Source organism: Aspergillus niger, assembly GCF_000002855.4.
Source record: "Aspergillus niger supercontig An01".
In the NCBI taxonomy this organism is placed as follows: domain Eukaryota; kingdom Fungi; phylum Ascomycota; class Eurotiomycetes; order Eurotiales; family Aspergillaceae; genus Aspergillus; species Aspergillus niger.
The window spans coordinates 3,433,667-3,455,749 of record NT_166518.1 but is presented as its reverse complement, the minus strand read 5'-3'; the positions used below and the strand labels follow the sequence as shown (position 1 = coordinate 3,455,749).

General features: G+C 48.8%; 9 protein-coding genes across 9 annotated transcripts; 4 read left to right on the top strand and 5 right to left on the bottom strand.

Annotated features, from left to right (window-relative positions):
* Position 1: 1 nt before the first annotated feature.
* On the top strand, positions 2-1,057 carry An01g14440 (uncharacterized protein; the record flags this gene model as incomplete). Its single annotated transcript, XM_001389798.3, has 1 exon — positions 2-1,057. A coding segment is annotated over one exon (1,056 nt), but the record flags the coding sequence as incomplete, so codon positions are not given.
* A 515-nt stretch (positions 1,058-1,572) lies between these two features.
* Positions 1,573-3,751, top strand: An01g14430 (uncharacterized protein; the record flags this gene model as incomplete). Its single annotated transcript, XM_059745776.1, has 4 exons — positions 1,573-1,944; positions 2,255-2,942; positions 3,001-3,541; positions 3,628-3,751. The coding sequence occupies 4 exons, from the start codon at positions 1,573-1,575 to the stop codon at positions 3,749-3,751; spliced, it is 1,725 nt and encodes a 574-aa protein (XP_059599866.1).
* Positions 3,752-3,852: 101 nt separating this feature from the next.
* Positions 3,853-5,021, bottom strand: An01g14420 (uncharacterized protein; the record flags this gene model as incomplete). The annotated part of the gene is made up of 4 exons (XM_001389795.3): positions 3,853-4,311; positions 4,374-4,474; positions 4,527-4,633; positions 4,693-5,021. 4 exons carry the CDS (start codon positions 5,019-5,021, stop codon positions 3,853-3,855), a joined length of 996 nt encoding a protein of 331 aa, XP_001389832.1.
* Positions 5,022-5,915: 894 nt separating this feature from the next.
* Positions 5,916-6,558, bottom strand: An01g14410 (uncharacterized protein; the record flags this gene model as incomplete). The annotated part of the gene is made up of 2 exons (XM_001389794.1): positions 5,916-6,358; positions 6,414-6,558. 2 exons carry the CDS (start codon positions 6,556-6,558, stop codon positions 5,916-5,918), a joined length of 588 nt encoding a protein of 195 aa, XP_001389831.1.
* A 740-nt stretch (positions 6,559-7,298) lies between these two features.
* Positions 7,299-9,519, bottom strand: An01g14400 (uncharacterized protein; the record flags this gene model as incomplete). Its single annotated transcript, XM_059745756.1, has 5 exons — positions 7,299-7,870; positions 7,920-8,194; positions 8,258-8,904; positions 8,958-9,024; positions 9,404-9,519. The coding sequence occupies 5 exons, from the start codon at positions 9,517-9,519 to the stop codon at positions 7,299-7,301; spliced, it is 1,677 nt and encodes a 558-aa protein (XP_059599865.1).
* A 345-nt stretch (positions 9,520-9,864) lies between these two features.
* An01g14390 (uncharacterized protein) lies at positions 9,865-14,916 on the bottom strand (the record flags this gene model as incomplete). Its single annotated transcript, XM_001389792.3, has 5 exons — positions 9,865-13,604; positions 13,664-14,141; positions 14,259-14,696; positions 14,748-14,821; positions 14,895-14,916. 5 exons carry the CDS (start codon positions 14,914-14,916, stop codon positions 9,865-9,867), a joined length of 4,752 nt encoding a protein of 1,583 aa, XP_001389829.3.
* A 776-nt stretch (positions 14,917-15,692) lies between these two features.
* An01g14380 (uncharacterized protein) lies at positions 15,693-16,801 on the top strand (the record flags this gene model as incomplete). The annotated part of the gene is made up of 4 exons (XM_059745752.1): positions 15,693-15,792; positions 15,854-15,969; positions 16,049-16,619; positions 16,671-16,801. The coding sequence occupies 4 exons, from the start codon at positions 15,693-15,695 to the stop codon at positions 16,799-16,801; spliced, it is 918 nt and encodes a 305-aa protein (XP_059599864.1).
* Positions 16,802-17,353: 552 nt separating this feature from the next.
* On the top strand, positions 17,354-18,799 carry An01g14370 (uncharacterized protein; the record flags this gene model as incomplete). Its single annotated transcript, XM_059745746.1, has 7 exons — positions 17,354-17,682; positions 17,736-17,843; positions 17,938-18,004; positions 18,062-18,152; positions 18,201-18,288; positions 18,344-18,462; positions 18,546-18,799. 7 exons carry the CDS (start codon positions 17,354-17,356, stop codon positions 18,797-18,799), a joined length of 1,056 nt encoding a protein of 351 aa, XP_059599863.1.
* A 2,247-nt stretch (positions 18,800-21,046) lies between these two features.
* An01g14360 (uncharacterized protein) lies at positions 21,047-22,083 on the bottom strand (the record flags this gene model as incomplete). The annotated part of the gene is made up of 2 exons (XM_059745740.1): positions 21,047-21,992; positions 22,076-22,083. Coding segments are annotated over 2 exons (954 nt in total), but the record flags the coding sequence as incomplete, so codon positions are not given.

Here is a 22,083-nt window from a genome sequence, read left to right as displayed (position 1 = left end):
CGACGACACCGGCGACGACACTGGAGACGATGCTGGCGACGATACCGGCGATGATACTGGCGACGATACTGGCGATGACTCTGGTGAGGATACCGGAGATGACTCCAGTGACGCTTCTGGTGATGGTTCCGGCGACGACTCCGGCGAAGATGGATCTGATGATGGCTCAACTACCACGACCTCGCCTGCCACTTCGTCCTCCGCTTCTCCAGCTGCCAGCTCAAGCGCAGCTGTCTCGGAGCTGTGCAGCCCGCAATGCACTGAATGCCTGTCTACGGACACGACTGATACCTCGAGCACGTCACTCAGACGGTCCGGTCTGTTCAGCAGAAGGTTGACTCAAAGGGCTTCCAGCTTTCTCACTTGGATGTCCACTCAAATGAAGACCGGACAGCCCCTTGTTAAGAGCACTAGCGGCGTAACCACATCCACATCCGTCGTTTTTGGCAGCGGTACAAGCAGCCTTACCCAGGCCAATGTCCACGGATGTACTGTCCTTTACGCTGTCTCCAAGTACGCTGTGTACGAGGCGCACCTATGGGAATCCCCCGGATTTGTCTCGAGCCAGAACGGCACTGTCGCCTTTAACGAGCAGGCGTTCCAGACCAACATCATAAGCTATCTGACGAACGACGCGAACCTCAAGCTGCCACAGCTCACCGGTTCCGCCGCGTACCCCGACCCTGGCACTCAGATCTACATTGGCACGCCTGTCGCCGCCACCGGGCAAGGCGCAAAGTACGCGTCTCAGATCTCGCGCATCGCATCAACAGTCAACCAAGTTCTTGGGTTGTCTGCTGAGCCAGCTGAGTACTACTACACGACCACAAGCACGGACGGTGAAAACAACTGGCTGTTCCAGTACAACGAGAACACCTGCAACAAGCCCGTGTGGCAGATTTGGTATGGTGGTGTGGCGGATAATGCACTGTGGTCGGCCAGCCAGACGTCTAGCTCCTGCGCCTCTAGTGCAGCGACACCCTCTCGCACCCCAGGATATCCTGCCTATACCCCGTCGACCATGATGGTCATGCCCAAAGCAACTCCTGCTTATTAGCAGGACTGCTATTAATCCAGCAAAATCGAGCATGAGCTGGGCCTTGCTGCCACTCTTTAACTTGTCCTCCTCCCTTCCTTTCTGCACGATGCCTTCACACACTCTCTTGTTTCTGTACGATGCCTTCACACACTCTCTTTTGCTCCATTGTCTTCTTGCACTCATTTGCCTACCTTTCTGTCCAACTGTGACCTATACCTTCGAAAAATATTTTTATGTGCATTAACTGCAGTACCTTTAGACAGGAAATTTCATACTTGTACATATACTAGTCTACTACTACCTACCTACCTACCAGGTGTAAACAGTAACATATCTGCCAAGCTACCAACTGCAATCCATGGTTTTACCCCTTACATGGAGAAGGGGTAATCTCCACCCACCGACCCATCAATCCCATCAATCCCATCAATCCCACCCCCGTCACCAACCCAGTCCACACCCGAAACCTCCTGAAACAGAACCAGAACAACCAAGAAAGCCAAGACAAGAAACCCGGAAAGAAGACAGAAAAAATGCCATTCAAAATCCTTCTCAAGGCTACTCGCCTACCAGAAACCTCTCCCTCAACGTTCAAATCCCGTCTTGAAGCGCACATCGCACTAGTCAAGCATCTTACGGGTCCTGATTTCCCCCTTTCCCATCGACGAAGTTACATCGATCGTCCTACTACCCCCTCATCGGAGGGGACGTATCCCACAACTGTGCTCCTCGGGCAACAGAGTGACTTTTCATTCGATTCAATAGCGGAATTGACCTTCGAGGATGAGGCTGCGTTTGAGCGGTTTCAGGCGAAAGTGAGAGAGCCGGAGATTGCGAAATTAATCCAGGAGGATGAGAAGGGATGGTCAGACCGGGGGAAATTGGGGATTGTGGTGTTGGGAGAGGTGAGGGAGACGAGGAGGTGATTCTCAACCTTGTTCAGTTAGATGATGTTGACGAAGATGATCTACTCTAGAAACTGGGGGATAATGTGGGGATGAGTATGCGCTTCTAAGTAACGAGGCAGATCAATTGGACGTTTAACCAAAGAACTTGCGAGACTTGCATTTCTTAGCAGGATATTCTTCGCCTATCACATTTACTATTACCTACTGAATGGCTATTCTGTGTCCAGGGTTTGACGGGTGACACAAGGATCGACCACCCCTTGTAGATCTGCCGCATCACTCCCCACCCCATAACTAATACCAACAGACGGGACATAACAACCTCTCATATCAACACTACTATTCATCTATCATAATGACGCGTTATTCAGCGTTAATTATCTCTCGAATCATACGAAAACCCCCACAATGGCCTCTACCACGCCACTCACCCCTAGTCCATCGCGTTAAGCCCCCTATACACAGCCCAGCCACGCGTCACACTGTATCCTACTCAACGACTCCCCACCCCCAATACCAACTCCCTAAATACACGCCCATCGACGACACCGAATATCTTGACCGCTATGAACCAGGCGGCTACCACCCCATCATGATCGGCGATGTCCTCCACTCGCGATACACCATCGTAGATAAGCTCGGGTACGGGGGATACTCGACCGTATGGCTAGCACGGGATACAAAGCTGGATCGCTACGTGGCATTGAAGGTCCTTATATCAGATACAACTTGTAACGAAGTGAGGGTGCTGCGAGCACTGTCCACAGCAAATACCTCAGCTCATCCCGGACGGGACTCGATTCCTGTCCCGTTGGATGAATTCACCGTAACCGGTCCAAACGGGACGCACACATGCTACACGATGCTTCCAGCGCGAAGTAACTTGCGCGAAGTGTCGTATAGCCGGTTATTTCCTGTGGATGTGGCGCGGGCGTTGTGTGGGAGGTTGGTTTCGGGGGTTGCGTATCTCCACTCACAAGGCTACGTTCACGGAGGTTAGTAGGTATCTATTCCAACTATATTACTTAAACTAAACGATACTCCTGAATAAAGACATCCACCTCCGCAACATCCTCTCCACTCTCCCCACAAACCTCGACAACCTTTCTATCGAGGAGTTCTACACAGAATACGGAAACCCCGAAATATACCCCATAACTCTCTTCGATGGATCCACATCCGCCCTCTCACCCAACGTCCCACCCAAAGCAGTATCCACTCTCTTCCTAGGCATACATGCAGGGGAATTCACCCTGCAGGACACGCGCATCCTTCTCTGTGACTTTGGCGAGACGTTCTCGCCATCAGTAAATCCTCGTCTTGGGGAAGATTGTCACACGCCAATGGCTTTCTGTCCGCCTGAGGCGATTTTCGAGCCGAAGGCGCCCTTGTCGTATTCTGCTGATATGTGGAGTTTGGCTACGGCGATATGGGAGATCCTCGGGATGAAGGTGGTGTTTAGTACGGATGTGCCGTATGATGAGGTGATTGCGCACTGGATGGATGTCTTGGGACCTATGCCGTGGGAGTGGTTTGAGAAGTGGGATGAGAGGGGGAGGTTCTTTGATGAGAATAGGAGGGCAGTGGAGGGGAGGTATGTATGGGCTAATTTGGAGGGGGCGTTTGAGGAGTGTGTGCGGGTGTATCGACGAAAGCATACGATAGGGGATTTTGATGAAGACGAGACGGTGGCTATTTTGGAGTTGATGCGGGGGATGCTGAAGTTCAGGCCGGAGGAGAGGCTGACGGTGGAGGAGGTGCTGCGGTCGGAGTGGATGGTAAAGTGGGTGATACCGGATTATGAACGTAGTTTGCAGACATGTACATGATTGATTGATTGATTGATAGATAGGTAGATAAATTACCTATGAGTAGCTGCATGCTCAAGCAGTCTAAGAAGGTAAACTAATTAGTGACCACCTCCTCCGCAAACTTAACCAACAACTCATTCACAACATCCGGCTTCTCCAGCTGCACCCAATGACCCGCATCCACCACCTCGATCCTCGAATCCGTCGTATTCTTTTCCGTCACATGCGATCCTACCTCCATCCGACAGACATAGTCCTGCTTAGCAGCGATGTACAAGTACTTCACGGTCAATTTACCCTCTCCTTCCGCGATGCCCGCTTCATCTTCAGTATTGATGCCGCGAATCGCGGCCTTGTACCACGACAGCGGGCCGGCGTAACCACCCTTCGAGAAGACGCGATGATGAATATCGTAGTCTTCCTGGGTGAGCCAAGATGGGAGAGGGGTGGTCTTGCCGGAGCGGACCCATTCGGCTGCTTTACCGATGGGAGCGAGGTCGGTTTTCCACGTCGCAGGGTCTTGGGGGAAGATGAGGGAGAAAGCGGATTCGGGCTATATTTAGTTAGTTTATAATTGAGGACGAAGAGTGGAGTGGGATTAGGGGGACAATGTACATGAGCTGCCATTTCATCGGCTGCTTCGTCGGTGTTGTGCCAGAGCCAGTAGCCGAAGACGGGGTAGCCAAAGATGGATTCGGTGTGTTTGAGGAGAGCGTCTATCACTGTCAGAAAATCCATCGGATAGCTATAAAAGGTTTAGATGCATACCGAGATCGAATTTCGGTCCAGGGATATTATACGCGACTGCAATGCTCACGAAACCGTAGAATCGCTGGGGATAGTAATAGGCCACGCGGGAGGCGAGACCGACACCCCTATTCTGTATATTAGCATTGAAGCAATAGAATAAGTAGTATCTAGAAAATGGACATACCAATCATGCGCGACCAGCACCGCACGAGAGACATTCTCACGATCGAGTATCTCGATCACATGTTGGCTCATCACCTTGAGACGATACGCTTTCAGATCCGTCGGCTTATCGGTATCGCCATAGCCCAACAAATCGGGCGCAATCACACCGTATCCCCCCTTCTGCAGGAAAGCGATCTGGTGACGCCAGTCATAGCTGGTGGAGGGGTAACCGTGGAGGAACACGAAGGTGGGTTTTCCCTCCGAGGCGGGGACGGAGACGTATCCGTAGGTGGTGCCATCGGAGAGAGTGGCTTTTTTAGCCAGGTCGGGGTAGACAATGGATGCCATTGTGTTTGAGGAAGAAGGTGCTGGCAATTGCAACTGAGAAGGGGAGTAGAAAAGTGGGTGAGATTGGGGTAAATAGATGGGCTTGGAGGGGTAGCTCAGCCTTGTCAGATGTTTGTCTCACGCGTAAGCAGATGGGTTTCGCGAACCACCCTATCACAATGGACTTGGCTTTGTTAGTGCTGAGTTAGTGACAGTTGTGCAACCTTACGATCAAAGAAGTTGGAATCTTAAATGATCATCATGGTGATTCAATGAGGGGCATTTATTAGGCCGCCAAGAAAGATTAGTGGCCTCCACTTTGCCGAGGCTCAAGATGAGAGCTTAGAATTTAGATTAGTGAACTGAATGAGCTCTTTTACATAACAACTTGGATGCTTATTAACCTCTACTTTCCTAGATATTCATGATCCCTTCGTAAAGGTATCAGAATAGTTGCAGCATTGAAGTCTGTTATAGAGGTTTACTTCAATTTTCCGGCATAATTTTGGAAAGTCCTGTTTCGCATCCAGTTATCATAATGTCTTTAAACATGAGCGAGCTATTTATCTCGCCTCTGTGTACTACTGTTAGTCTAGTATCTGAGTCTGTCGCAAATAGATACCCTCAAGTGGCTCAAGATGGCTCAAACTTGATTCAATTCCGTCACAATCGAGTGTCTCTTCAGGTTTAGCGGGCCAGTTGATGGTTGTATTGCCAGCGTTGCTTAGGCCTATCTTAGTATCATTTGACTGTTACTGTTATTCGACATCGTATACCTCTTCATAGTAGCAATTAATAAATCAAAAGATATATTGATACAAAACGTGACCAGGTGCCGCATTATGTGAATCCCTTAAAAGACCTCTTACATGCAGACCTTGTATACCTAGCTTTGAAATTCAACAAAATCGTAGTCTAAGCATCACTCAAGAAGTAATTCGCCGCAATTGGCCCCCCAACAGCCTTCACAATCGGCTCCAGGGTGAAGTTGAACCGCGCCGACGTGGTCTGGGAGTAATAAGTCCCGTCCAAGGCCTTCTCGGGAGGCACATATCCCTCCGGCTGATCAAAAAGATACAGCGTGTAGGTGTGGTTGGTGCTGTCGCGGGGGCGAGGAGCCGTATACTCAGCCAGGGCATCGCTGGCGTTGACGAAGCGTCCGTTCTGAATAGTGTAGTTGCCACCCCACCAGTGCAGGCGGGTGGTGGTGTTGACAGCCAGGCCGGGGACAAGAGTGTTGTAGTAGGCGGCGGTGGTGACGTCCGAATCAGGGATGTTGAGATCAAGCATGAAGATCATGTAGGTGGCATCCTTGTTTAGCTTGTCGGTGACATACACGGCCGGCTGGCTGGTGACGTCTACACTTGTAATTAGTGTTAAGGCTATAAAGCTGTGAAGAGACAGAGTACGTACCATCTGGGCTCACCCAGGTACCAGGGGTCACAGTGGCATTGGGAAAGGCGACACCGAAGTTCTTGTTGGTGGATGGGTAGCTGCCCGGGGGTGTCTGGGCCAGCGCGGTGGCTGCGAGGGCGGATACCAGGGAGAGATAACGCATGAGGGATGGTTGAAGCGCAAGTGACTTAGCCAGGAACATCCAGGAACACAATTCCAACGGATCCTTTCAAGTCTATATAAGCTCCAAGAGACGGACCTTAAAATTAGCTCCGTCTGCCGATGGCTTCGTCATACATCGGCGGATGATGCTGGATGGGGTTGGCGAGTGGATCGGCAGCGGCCCCGGTTTGTGCAAGATTCCCGTCGTCCCGTTGCCATGCAAGAGTTAAATCCGTGGAACCTCGGATATCGCGTGGCCGTTAGGGAAATCATCTCCTTTTAAGTGCGTAACATGAAACCATAGCTCAACACTCTGGATTATTAGAAAAGGGTGCAGAATCCCAAAAAGTCAGGAATGCATCTGAGCACAGACTTATAGTAGATGCATTGGACAAATTGTCTACCGGAGCGCTCGCTTCATCATATACATAAAGTGCTAGATCATTATCTCATTATCGTGTCAATTGGATCATGCTCAGGGAGCTATTGTTTAGCTCCAGCTAGCCTCGACCTTTGTAGTAGTGGCGACAAGTGCATGGGCTTTGCCGATCTGTGCCGCTCATGAACCATTGATTAGCTGTGGAGCTCTTGACTCGTTCCTTATCAATCAGCAATCTGTTGTATTTATAGTTTACACTGACTCATAACCAAGAAATGCACCTCACACCCTATAGTACATGAAACACTGAATCTTGTGGAGGATACAATAATGGAGTTATATTGCCTGCCCTTACCATATTGTTATGGGACAACGAAGCCGGATGGGCCCTCGAGCCAGTCAAGATCCTCAAGCATCTGACCCCATAAAGCGGCCTCCCGGGAATTCCTGTCGCCTTGGGGATGTCCAGAATGATGCAACCGAGTACTTTCGTGCTCATATTCTGATCCCCGTGCCGAGAGATCGACCTGCCCTTGTTGCTGCTCACTTGCATTATTTCCCAGCCAAACCAACATGCTTCTCAGCACGTTTTCGCAGTTCGCTAACGCGTCACCTTCTCGAAATTGCCCTTCCATTTCCTTCATCAGAGCAAGTCCGAGGGTGTGTATGTCGTGTTTTTTGATACCAGAAATCTCGGGCTGCGCATGGAATAGTAGGCAAAGCCTGGAGAGAAGCAGGAGGCTGTACCAGAGTATATTGTATGATGAAGCGGGCAGGTGAGCAAGCACTGGTGACGGTATTGCGAGGAAGGTGTTGATAGTATCGTGTGCTGATGAGCATAGTGCTTGAAGTCGCTGTACATTGTCGTGGGAAATGTATTTTTGCCGTCCAAGAACTAGCATTGATGTTGCACTGAGCTCTATGCGCACAGCCCCTGGGAAACGTTAGTATGTAGAACAGCAGTATATCATATGATAACTCACAGTTATCCCAGAGATTGGATCTACGGAGAAGGCCTTCTGTATGCCGTTGTTGCAGTGCGGGGGATTCTGACAGCTCCTTCCAGGCCATGCTCTTATCTGCTCCCTGAAAATGCTCCCCAACAAGCGACCTAGTCGTCTCACAGAGTGTATACTCTTTGATATACACCCCGAGCAATACATCACTAGGATATTCCGCCTTTTGTGCAAGTACCTCGGTACACCGTTTAATCCACTCAGTATGTCTCATAGCTAATTGTCCGCGAAAGAACAATGACCTGTTATAGATATTCATACTTAAGCTAATATCAGGACAGAAGAGAGTCTTAATTTTGACTCACCTCGAACAGAGATAATAGCATCCGAGAAAAGCCCTTTGTGCCGTTGAGATCCAGCAATTAGTATCTTTCTCCATCTGATCAGCGGCCCAGCTGATAGGCGGGGAAGCCTGCATGGCGAAGTTTCCTTTGTCTAAACCTAGATCAATGACGATCATGACCGCCATTTGCAGAAACATAGAAGCCTGGGAATCATGGATATGCCAGTGATAATGGTTCCAGGCAACGTGGACCAAAAGTCCTAAGAGCAAGTCCAAACTCCTCTCAGAGTTGATGACCAAGCGGGTGGCAATAGATTCCCTAACTTCTTGTTCCATGCCATGCTGTAACGATGCTTTGTGTTCCAGACAGGCGGTGATGGTGCACATTAGGAGGAAGGGAAATTGTCGCCGAAGTGTTGGAACGCCCAGGTGAGTGGGAATTATCAAGAAGGGAAACTGGGCCATCTTATGCAAGCGAAACTTTGCCAGAAGCTCTTCACATTCTAGGAGAGTGAAAAGCCCGCGAGAGATAAAGTCCAGGTCCGTATCAGCGCCTGACGGTGAGTTTCTAATCGGTATCCCATGATTGTAGTTGTGGTCTGATTCATCTCCGTTGCGGCGACACTGGTGGTTCAGTGGTCGAGCAGGTGGACTGTTATCACTATTATGCTGGTAAGGACGGTTCAATAGGTTGGTCCATTACCGAGGGTTGGAGCAAGTACCTTCATTAATGCCACCTGAGTGACTAAGTTGTCCACTTGCTCCTGCAGACTGTCAATGCGGCTTTTCCTGTTTGTAAAGAGAGCGTCAGCCTCATATAATGTCCTGAAAATGTGATGAGGCTGACCTGTGACTGCCAGGTCCTTGAGTCTCTGGGGCGATACAAGGCTGGGAGAGCCGCATACATCGTTCACAACTCGGTGTACCTCGGACCGAGTCTCGGGTCGGAACACATTTCACCTTAAGTTGAATGCACCTGGCGCAGGCATGTCGTCTCCGATGTTGTCGGTGCATCCCAGTTCAGTAAGAGACAACGCGTCAGACTACCATGGAACGGAGTGACAGGAGAAATCGAGTTGATCCATTTCACAAAGAAAACGGACAGATTATTAAAGCTTTCAGCGATTGATCCTTCAAGAGTAGCAGGACAAGGCTCCAGACAAAGTACCAACAATAGATGGTGATAGAGATAGAACCGGCCTCGACCGGGCCAATCAGCACTGCTGTCGGAGGAGCCGGAGTCGGACTCATGGCCGGAGCCGGAATCGGGATCGGAGTCGGCATGTCAGCCCTGTGCCCTGACAGGGGGGTATAGCCAATTATCATCCGCACATTTATGTTGGTGGCATTTTTGCTATCTCTTAGCTAGAGGCGAAGGCATGCAGATATATGAGCCAAGGAACCCGTTCTTCCTTCCAGACCTATGATATGTGAAGCACGGATGACGGGTGATCCGGATGACCAGCCGACAGGTGGATGAAATTAGATGAAAGTACGTATTCTCACATCCTTTGTGGGACATAATTCTATATCGTCATGTGCAGGGTAACAGGATTATGCGGTTTAAGCTTTTATCTCAAGTTCTGGTTTCACTATTCATTCCAAGGTAACGCCACAAAGTGCTACAGGTCACTCCAACGGCACCGCAACATCGAGTCCGCGCTTGATAACAAGCACATTATGCCTCTGTACCACCATAAATTCGCGGGTGGCGGGCAAATACTCAATGAGGAACTTATCGTTGCTTCCTTTCCACTCCGATAAGAGGTAAAAATGCCGCCATGCGCCCTGTCTGTTGGCATTCCATTCCTTCAAGTCAACACTGCAGACCCAGGAGTCGCTATCCACAAACAGGATGAGGCACCCACAGACGCCAATGATCTGGCGTATTCTGCTGGATATATGCTCAAAGCCTGAAAGGTGGTATTCATTGGGCCATTTGTTCCCTGGGTGGATTTCAGTTGCCTTCCAAACCCTCAGCTTGGAACATGAAGCCTTTCTAGATACATATTTCTCGCCGACGGTAGCTATGAATTGCCTAGCACTCATTGGCCTCCCCAATTTGTTCAAAGTGTGAAGCTGCGGAGCCATGCAATTATTTGCATTATCGTTGGCTGGCATGTCCTCGAGACACTCTTCGCCAATCGTCTCTTCGGGACGATCCCAGGTATACATATAGGTTTGACCGGCACCTATGACCAAAAAAGAGTCCAGACGCTGAGGGTGCTGAATGATTTCGTGGTCACCGCCAAAGTCATCTAAGCTCAGACGAAAGTCAATATGGTCATCTAACAAGGTCCAAACCTTGACCCAGTGCCTTCCTTCAATCAAGACCTTTGTTCCGCTTGTGTTGAACAGCAGATCTAATACAGGCTCGCCAGATCGAAACTCTTTCATAGTAGTGATCACCTCATCTGCATCCGAGCTGGGCTCTATTTTGGACACAAGGATGCGACTGGATTCGTCTGCTGTGACAAGCAGCCCGCCTCTTTTGCAGTAATTCATGCATGTTATCCCAATACCCTGAGCGTGCCGACTAATTTGTTTGTGTCGCATAATCTGTCCGTCAAAGCACATGACAGATCCATCTTCTTTCCCACAGAAGAGGTACCTCCCATCTGCATGCGGGCATATGGCTGTTATTTGGGCTTTTGCAGCTTGTTCCGCGTCCCTTGAAGTAGTCTCCAGCGTCCTTGCTTGACTGGAGTCGCTTGCATTGTCATCGTCGTACACGCCCCCAATCAGAATTTCCGGCTCCCAAACTCGGCACTGCGAACCACGGATATCGGCGAACTGTAAACTGTCGGCACTGAATGAGATCCCGCGGATACCGTCCTCGGACGAATCGATTCGATGTATGAGGGCTATACTTGTTCCTTGATTCCCTGTGAATTCGAAAACATTTATAGTGCCACGCGAGCTGCCGGTAACAAGGATGCGGCCATCTGGGGAACAGGCGAGGGTATGAGCATAGACAGACTGCCTGAGGTAACATAACTCAGCAGTACACACATCATAGACTACAAGCTCTCCATCACCGTACGAAACTATCAGGACATCACGGTTTCGGTTGAACGCCATGCCATCGACAGCGTATTCTCTGGCCGTAGTATCATGCCTGTAGCAGGCTCGAACAGGAGACGATGTCGTCATGTCAAAGACATATACCGGTCGTCCTCTGTAGCTGGTCGCAAGATAAGAGCCATCATTGGACAGCAGAGCCATTGCTGGAGGGTAAGTTGGTTTGGTCTGTCCTGTTACTTCTTGGAAACGCTGGGTCCATGGACAAGTGTCTCCAAAGCTTTCCTTGTCTTCAATAATCCAAGACACAGTGTAGTTACCTCGAGTAGCCGCCAATAAGCCTCTGCCATTGTCCCGAAATGTGACGGTCAAAGGTTGATGTGGTACATCATAACTCCGCACTTGTTTTAAGGTCCGCATATCCCAGACTCTGATCCTGCGCGGGCCGCTGGAGGCCAGATATTGGCCGTCATCGCTGAACTTCAGTATTATCACTCGCTCTTCATGAGAGATAATGGCTTTCTTCTCTAGCGAATGCCAAAAATAAAGGGCAATAGTTCCATCGGACAATGAAACAGCAAATTGATTATCACCATGGGCGATTGCAGTCGTCCGTGCCGTGTCATAATCAATTCGAGCGATGCATTCACTCCAGCCATCTTCTTCAAGACCTTTGATAACAACACCACGAGGGCGCAAGGTATACCGCCTTGATATCATTGACTCCGAAGGACAGAGTACTGGAATCACCTGATGGATCGCTGAAGGGCAAGTGTCCAAAGCTATCCGGAATCTGGCATTCAGTCTGAGCAAATCGTGTATCCACTTCCGTAGCTGCTTCTTCTTCTCGTTCGATGTTGGTATCTTTTTGGTGTTGCATGCCAAGTATGAGGCTAGGTTCTTGGCAGTATGCGTGACGTGCTGTAGTCTTCCCGTCTCAGCGAGATACTGAATCCAGGACAACGCAGTACACTCCATGAAGTCTAAGAGTGTATCCCATATACTGGGGGTTTCTATAGCGCTGTAGTTCAGATGTTCTGAGAAGTGGATTGCGGCGTAGTCAGCGATGTTGCTCTCTGCAGTAATTGGCATACCAGGTGCCTTTAATACTCGCCTGCCGGGCTCATTGGCAGTATAGCTGATTAATGTCTTTAGACAGAGCTCTGCAAGTCTCAACTGACTTGTAGAATTGTTTATGACAAAAGGTGAGAATTCCACTTGCTCCAATAGGAATGCTCTTGCAGTTTGGTGGACACATTGAACTTCATTTCCTCGTCCAACCCTAATAAGTTGTCCACAGATGGTGCTGATAGCATCTTCCAATTTGTGGACGGTTTCACCGGTGTCAATCTTGATGGCATGCTTCAGCTCATCCACGGAAAGTGGCCTCACTGCCAGCGACGTCCAGGTAAACATGGACCGAACCAAATTATGGTTCGGAACAGGTATGTTCTGTAATATTCGCGCGTATACGTTGTGCATCTCCATAGGCGTTTCATTGATAATCCTTTCTGTGCTTTCCTCGGAGAATGCGGTCTCGAGCTCCCTAATTACGAGAGATAACCATAGAAAAGACCCATTAGCCTTATCAAGGATTTTGGCTTGGAAATTGCCTTGGCCGTCATCGACTGCAAGAGGAATGTACTGGATCCTTGAATTGACAAATACTCTCAAGTCATTTATCGTGTCTTGGGGCTGTAAAGTGTACTCCTCGATGGCGTGATGATGAGCTGGATGGCATCGAGACATTTTCGGCCCGTTGCGACTCGTAACAAATATTCGCAGCCACGGAGGAGATTCTGCGAGTAAGGAAACAAGAATACTCGGTTTGGGACACTCGTCGAGAGCATCAATAACCCAATAGTACAAGTCAGACTTCAACTCCTTGAAGATGAACTCTTGGAAGATCTCGCGCCACAATGTCCGCTCATCCATTTGCTCCCACGCGCCAGAATCCGGTGACACCTTTGTAAGTTGTCCAAGGATCTTCGTATTCATTTGACACATTTGAAAGGCAAATGATAAGAGGCATTTAGTGACTGTGGACCTATCTCCATCCCCATGTTTGAAGAAGAAATAGCTGCATTGAGAATTACTTTTCTCACAGTCGTCGATTACAGAGCTCGAGATGACTGACTTCCCGGAGCCAGCGTTACCCGTGAGCCAGAAGATGGGCCGATCAGTGGACTCGCCCGATTTCCACGAGGCATATTGCTTTCTCAATGCTAGCCATTCGCAGGTTCCAGGAACCCGTAGCTCGACCAGCGCCAGGCGGATGTTATTCGGTGCATCATTGACGCCAGTCAACTTGGACAACATTTTCAAGGCGACCTTCGCATTCTCGGAGTCTAAGGTGATGGCAAGGGTCAGAATAGCCCCAAAGTTTATGAAGGTAAAAGGAACCGACCGTGAGAGACGATTGAATCGATAGTAGTGACAAAAGCATTCCGGACTGTCATATAGTTCGGATCTGTAGGACTGTCAAACTTGCATACACCTCTATGGTCCGCATTTAGAAGTGAGCATCGCTCTCTGGAGTATCCCAGAGTCGCCGAAGTTTTGTCAACAATAATAGCGCTTGTCAACATAAAGCTGCATGGGAGAGTCTCATAAAAAGACCATATTTGCAAGTGATCTGCAACATGTCGAAAACTGTCATTGATCGATTGAATGGAGTCAGAATTACGTTCTAGTTCTAATACGAACGGCTTGGGCCCAAACGACACTCTAAGGACATTTGCAAGGGTCTTTGCAAGATCGGAGCCCCGGTGAGGTGTGGCAAGAAAATATAATGTATGTATTCGTGCTGCAATTTCCTTCAGAGTAGGATCCTCTCGAGCTAGTATATATGCATGTGGGATGGTGAGCTCAACAAATTGAGGTAACTAGAAATGGATTGATCTACCTTTTTCGCAACCAGCCCGCCCATACTATGTGCAATGAGTACTAACTTTGTCTTCGATTGGTTAGTTTGAAGGCATAAAGATGGGCGATCGACTCACATTGCTTCGACGGATGTCCGGATTGCATTGGATTTCTCCTAAAAGGGACAGCGCAAAGTCATGGATGTTCAGAACACTGGCCGTTGTTTCGGCCCAATCAGCTTTATATCCAAAGCTGTATATACGCACTTTGTCAAATTCGGGGTCTTGGGATAACCATTCCTTGGGCCAATAATGATAAGGGTCTGGTGATTTGGACCATGTTTTTCTAGATCCTCCTCCGAGGCCGTGGATGAATATGAAGTCGACGAGTGGTTCTGGAACGGTACGAAGCAATTGAAGGCCTAGAGGCCCTTTGAGGTCTTCGCTCTCAGTTGGGGGCTTGTCACCAGGAGCGATATGCTTTTGAGTAACATTGACTCTTCGATTGACGCGGAGCCTGCCGAACGACCTCCTGAACCAGCCATGACTCCCCGCCGTAGAGGCATGCCCTCCGGACTGCTTTACTCAGCGTCTGCTTTCTAGGTCTTCAAACTTGGTAGAACAGACCTTTTCCATTACAAAAGCATACCAATATGATATGAAGACGTTCTTGACATCGATACCATTCAGCACCAAGGATGCTAGGTGTTGGTAGTCGGATAGAAGCCCAAATGTTACACTCTCGGTGCCCCTCATCGAGAGCTGCTCGCTTACGACTCCCTGCGTTGAGCTGCATTGGGATTCTGCGCAGCGATGGATACCCGAGTTGCGTGAGCCAGTCATACGTCTCGGTTAGGCGCTGGCAGCCGTGCTATTGCGCTCATGCAGGCTGAGCGGCTATAGGATGTAGCGCGACATGGTGCGCAGTGTATGATTCGTAGAATAACTCTTGACTAACAACATGTGTGATTGATCCTTGTCAAGATAGCGTGGATGCTTTGTACAAATCGAGTAGTGAGAGGGCGCTCTATGGCATCGTGTCATGGCTCTGTTGGATTTGCGACTCTATCTGCCAGTGAAATCAGCGTGTCCGTAACATACTGTTAGCTAGTGTCCACCAGGTGAGTCGCGGGAAAACTAGCTGGTTCAAGAACATCTGAAAGCTGCGAACAAGCAATTCAGATGCCTTTTGCGCACATTGCCGACATACTCTAGAGCTGCCATTATGTAGATATTTTGGATATCTTCCCGTCCCCGGAAGGTGGCACATAACGTCAATATGTTGGAAGTACTGTAATATAGTTCTTTAGCTTTATTTTCTCAGTGACAAAGCTCTCTGGCTTTGGCTCTGAGTATCCTGAAATGCAGATCCTCGGGAAAGAGTGCGAAGAAGCTAAGCAAGTCACTTTCCGGTGGAGATTGGCATCATCACACCCCTGCTCGTGGAACTCGGCAACAACGGCGGGGTACTACACCCCATCACTTCGCTTAGTGACAATATTAATCCAAGTTCAGTAACGTTACGCATCTATCGTGTGTGCCTCCTCCATTATTATTAGACTTGCAGCGATCATGTCGCACTCCGATCATCAACCCACTTTCCCTGGCCCACCAGTGATTGTGGCAGACGAAATTCCGACGGAAACACCAATTGACGCCGTGGTTTTATCAGGTACGTAGTTGTATATCTACTTTGCTACACACTAGGATCTACTCATGGCAAGAAATAACAGAAATCGGGCTGTTTCGCCGTCCTTTACAAGTGGTGAGCCTTGGTTCTTCAGCCTGGGCTCAAAGATATCGGATTGATGTCGAGGACCAAGATCAGACAGAAAGCTATTTCTTGAAGGTAAACTTTCCCTATGGCATCTTTTTCACTTTAAATGACACTACTACGCTTACTGCTCTACTAACCAGGCCCAAAATAGATATCATTAGGGGTCCATGGCAAGGAAGCCCTCAGAGGGGAATTCGAATCTACTTTAGCAATCCACAGCATAATTGGAAGCTTCACTCCTAAGCCAAATGGATGGGGATCTTTCAAGGCACTTCCAGGCGTACATTATTATTTCTGTCGATTCTATGAACTTGCAGAGCATGCCCCCAAGCCAGCTGAGTTTTGCCAGATGGTCGCCTTTCTCCATTCGAGGAGCGAATCGCCAAACGGAAAATTCGGGTTTCACCTTGTGACATACAACGGCGATCTGCCCCAGGAGAATGGATACACTGACACATGGGAGGAATTCTTCAGAATTGGCTTTGAGCACATGATCGATATGAACATCGAGCGTGGTGGGGTATGGGCTGAGCTGGAAGGCTTATATACTGCTATGATTGTCAAAGTCATTCCCCGCTTGTTAAGGCCAATGGAGACGGGAAGGCGGTCCATCAAGCCAGCCCTCGTCCACGGAGACCTGTGGTGCGGAAATGCCGCTATCAATTCGGCCACCGGAAGGCCGTTGATATATGATCCTGCCAGCTTCTATGCGCACAATGAGTGTATGCGCTTCTCTGCAAACCCAGATGAATTGCACTGATATTACCCTCTAGATGAATTGGGCAATTGGCGTCCTGAGAGAAATGGGTTTACGAGGAGTTACTTTGATGCCTATCATTCAATCATCCCAAAGACTGCCCCAACAGAAGACTATGATGACCGGATTGCACTATATTCAATGTAAGAGCCCATCCAGTTCTACTACTCTATGATAGCTCTTATCAGGAACAGGCGCTTCAATTTACAGGCCGCGGCCCTCTTTCCCAAGGTTACTAGCTTTCGAGACTCGTAAGTCGATTATCATGTGCATTGGCCCTCTTCGTTGCTAATAGTACATCAGTGTCATCGAAGAAATGAGACGTCTGGTTACGAAGTACCCGGGAGGCTACGAGGAGTACGCCAGGACGTCTTGTATCAATATATAACGTCTCTGAGGCGGATTATCATACGTTGACTGCCAAGCATCTACATCTTTCCTAAGAGCAGTTGACTATTTTATAAATTTTTGTCGCGACAGCTCTCTATTGTACTTATTCTCATTTCTCTGGGATTATTGTAAATTCTCGAGACAGTGCATGTAAATTTCCTCAAAAGTAAAGATTGACTGGATTCAGATTGCTTCGAAGTCAAGCATTGAATGCTTAGCTCGGATGGGGTAGGATAAGTTGTCACAAAATCCGGAAGACATAATAAGCGCCCACCGAGTGGAGATTGACACTACCATCCTTGTCGATGTATGGGGCACTTTGGCGGGGTACTTCAACTCATCCCCACGTTGTACCGTTGTCACTCTCTTTCACTCTCAACTTCTGCAGAGATCATTCCAGAACTAGTTCATCGATTTTCATTCTTCCCTGTATCTGAGATGACGTTTCCAGCTGTCGGTCTAGGTACCTTTCAAGGTGATGCCGGTAACAGAGGCGTCAAAGAGGCTGTTCTACAAGCACTGCGTTGCGGCTACAGGCACATCGACACCGCCACTGCCTATGGAAACGAAATAGAGGTCGGTGAAGCCATCAAGGAGAGCAGAATACCTCGAGAAGAGATCATTGTTACCACCAAGCTGTAAACACTTGCGTGCCTGTGTCTGCAACCCGGGATGCTGACTCTTTGTTCAGAGCTCAGACGTGGCACCGTGTTTCCGACGTTGAGAGAGCACTCGACCTCAGCTTGGAGAGGCTTCAATTGAACTATGGTCTGTCTATGCACCTGTATTCTGCTTCAAGGTATCTTGCTGATTGCCTTCATGGATAGTCGACCTGTATTTGATGCATTGTATGGCGAAAGAAGATCCCTTCTCCGCCTAACGCCCACTAATAGCTACTCAGTTCCCCATGCATACAGCCCTGGACCGGATAACAACACAATCCGTCATCCTAATGGAAAGGTATACCCCTGACAGTTCTTCTATCATACTCGTGCGGTTTACTAAGTCATTCCTCAGCCCATAATTGACCACGAACTGTCAAGAGACTATCCATCGACATGGGCAGCCATGGAGAGCCTGGTCGATAAAGGAAAATTGAAAATGATTGGTATGCATGTACTATCTAACATGGAATGCAGACACTAATGATTCCTAGGAGTCTCCAACTTCAATATCTTGAAGCTCGAGAGACTTCTCGGGTCAGCCAGGATTCCTCCTGCAGTCAACCAGATCGAACTTCACCCGTAAGTGCTCAATCTGTCCTACTATGTACTTTTGGATTGACTTACGGTCCGGTAGTTATTTACCCCAAGTTGAGCTCGTGAGGTTCTGCAAAGCCAATGGCATTCACTTAGTGGCTCATCAGCCACTCGGCGGCAAGCCAGTAGCAGCTGTCAACCCCAACGCAGACCGACCAGGTCCGTTGAATGATCCAGATGAAAGTTTCCCTAAGTGCATGTGACAACCATCGCGACTAATAGCTACAAGATAGCCGAAATAGCCTCGAAACATGAGCGTTCTCCGGCCCAAATAATACTATCCTGGATCGTCCAACAAGGTATATCTGTGATTCCAAAGACAGTCCGACAAAGCAGAATGGTAGAGAACCTCGACCTAAAACAGTTGCCAGATAAGGACATGGAAACAATATACGATCTTTCGAAGAAGAAAGGAGAAGTCCGCTACCTCGATCCGAAGAACCACATTGGCTTCAATATTTTTGATGAGCGACACGATCAGCCAGTACAGGAGTGATCAACTAGGCCCCAGTGTTGCATGCGCAGATGCCTGGATGGATTTACCAACATAGATAGAGACTGCCTACACTAGTGCGTGTCACTTCTGGTTAGCTACGGAAGGATTCCGCCGCCCTGATATGATATCAGACTGGTCTGTAAATGCGACAACAGAAGGATAGATAATCCCGCAGTACCCCTCATCTAAAGCTTTGACGTCGTTTCAGATGTCCAACACAGCACAACACAGCCTACCTCTTCCGCTGTCATAAAATCAGGTATAGGACTGAAAACCAACAGATATTGAACAATTTAGCTAAGCGAAATAAAACGCGCATCAAAGCGTAACAGCAAGGCTGCAATTGAAACTCACTTCCATAATTAGTCACAACATACTAAGTTACATAGCCTTGCTGTGTAGGCCTACAATCAACCATCCATTCACAAATAGTCAACTCCCAACAATAACGCAGTACTACGCCTGGTTTGAAACACAAGGAACTCTCAGACAAATTCACACACAGACCGCCCACATACAACAACTGAATCAGACACAAACACTAAAACAGGAAGGATTTAGTAACTAATTACTCAGTAATTAATCCGCCACGATCCGGAAATCCCCCGTGGCCTCAGCCCATACTCCACCAGAAGCTACTTGCGATCCAGGTCAAGTCAAGGCTATAATAGCTATATCATAAATCCATTATCACAATCTCTTTGTAATCCCAATATAATCACTAACATAGAGGACAAACACGCCAAGCAGATAAGACATAGTACTAATATAGAAGGATAAGACACAATAAGCAAGGCTAAAAACACCGACGTCATAAGCGAGCACCAAGACTAATCTCATCACCTCCTAGTAACGAACTAGCCGAGATACACGTTACTTAGTAGACTAGACTAAGACACACGTGGCCAAATACCACCTAGTACTGAACTAACTAACTAGCAGACCAGCCTAACCCGACTAGAAAAAACGGAAAACGTGGGAAGGTCAAACCGCACCGCACCTCAACCAGTACGTACTTACTAATTCATCACCACCACCACCACCATACAAATTAAATAAATAGTAACTGTTGGTTTCAGCTCAAACCCTGTTGGATTTTTTCTTATTTAATCCTACTACTAGTCACATCACACCACCACCACGCCCATAGTACTAGTAAGAGTACTTAGTCACTAAAGTGACTTTCGCCAAGTAAAAAAATGCACAGACATCCATCCATCCTGGTCATCCACACACACATCCTCATGCTCACCCTGTCCTATCCCATCCCAGTCCCATCCCATGTAATCAAAACCAACCTTAGTACCATCCCTGTACAGAGCAGGAGCATGGGGGTTAAAGTAGATCACCCCCCTCCCTCCATCCTTCCACCCCCCCTAGTTCAGCGCTAGAAGCACCAGAAACACGGCCTAAACACGTGTTAAATGGGGGCCGTGTAGATCACTCCTCAACAATCTTTCTTCATCACAGGAACATATTACAATCCTTGTATATTAATTGGATCCTGTATACATACTCGCTAGACTGTTCACGGCATAGTTGGATTAATCGGTGGGATGAAACAAGGTCCCAGTGGGATATTACTATATGATTAGAAAGAAAACTACAGACCTACTTATTTACTTAGATGCTAACTACCTGCTAGGATAGAATCTGGGTGATCACGCATACGATCTGTCGCTTAGATAACTCGTGAAACTGTCGTTGTTTCAGTTACAGCTATTATTATATCTTTCTTGGCAGTCTACTAACTGACTATCCTACGGAGGAGTAGGCTATGATTGATCTTGGTTCTTGAGTAGTGAGTAGTTCATCATTAGTTATCTCAGGGTATATACCGTATTCGGTTAGTCGTCACATCACATTAGGAACATCATCCCGCGCACTTTCCACAGCACGCGAGCGTAACAAAGCCACTTCAAATCAAACCAACCAAACAGATCAAGTCAGATCAGTCAAGTCATGCATGCATGCAGATCAAAATAATCACTCATATCGCTAGCGTACGAGAATAAGCAAGCAACCAGCCAAGCAAGCAGCTTCAGTTTCCAATACCATCCCTCTATTTCGCCCATCCCAAGTAAATCCAAGACAAAAGAAAAAATAAAATCAAAACCAAAACACCCTGGCGGTCCTATCCCAGTTCATCTGATCCCGCTTTATGCCGTTTTCCGTATCCGCTCCGTAGCTGATGATGATAAAAAAGTAAAACATAGGAATAGAAATGAAATCACTCCAAGGTTGCCCCTAGTGCCATCCCCTCTCGGGTGCCGTGTTATACCCCCCAACCATCACCGGAGTTTCTTCGTACAGCTGCATATTTAGCCCCAGCCCGCCATTGTTCACCCGTGGCAGTCCCCCGCACATCACGTCGCCAAGATATGGGGGCGGAAACGCAGGGGAGTGCTGCAGAGATCCCGCGTGGCTGTAATCCGAGAGATCGTCACGAGGGTCCGAGAGCAGCCGTGGGGAGCTCGGATACAAGGCCTGCGACGCCGGGGCCGTCACATAGGCTCCGTTGACGTCAAACGGGGGGCTGGCAATGGTCACTTCGGGAGGGGACTGCAGAGGCGGAGTGTAAGGAGCGTAGGTGGCGGAGGCGGAAGACGGAGAGGACGAGGCGAGGCGGTAATCGTGGACGCTGTGATACGGACTAGGAGGTGCAGGAGAATAGTGGTCTAGGGAGGTGCGCGGAGACCACTGAAGCCGGCTTTTGTACTTGGCGACAATATGCCGGGGAAGATCCATGGCGGATAGTGCGAGGTGCGCATCGGGGTGGAAAGGATCGGCTGTGCTCCGAGCAACTACCATCCGGTAGATCTCTTCAATCGGACTGATGGAGAGAGGACCCAAATAGGCACCGCCCAAGTTGGGGAAGAGGCTGTCGAGGACCACGCCAACCCCGAAAAACTGGGCCAGAATGGCTAGCGAGCCGATGTCGGCATCTTCAGGCCGCAGCATGGCAGGAGGAAGCCAGAACAGCCACCGCCGCAGCGGCTGCATGCGCTCAAAGGCCTGCTCGGGGGTTTGGGAGAGGAGATCTCGCTGGAAGTGTCGTACAAACTCTAGGAGTTCCCCAATACGGCGGTAGTGCGCATGGTTGTGTGCAACCCGCTTCTGCAGGGCCTGGAGTGCCACGACGGTTTGGTCGAGGCTGGCCAGGTCTTCGTCTTGAACTGGTAGCCCGACATAACTGGGGTGTTGGTGCACCCCAGGTACCGCTATTTTCCAAGAACAGGCCAACTCGGACTCTGCTTCCACATCGGATGCANGAACCCAAGACC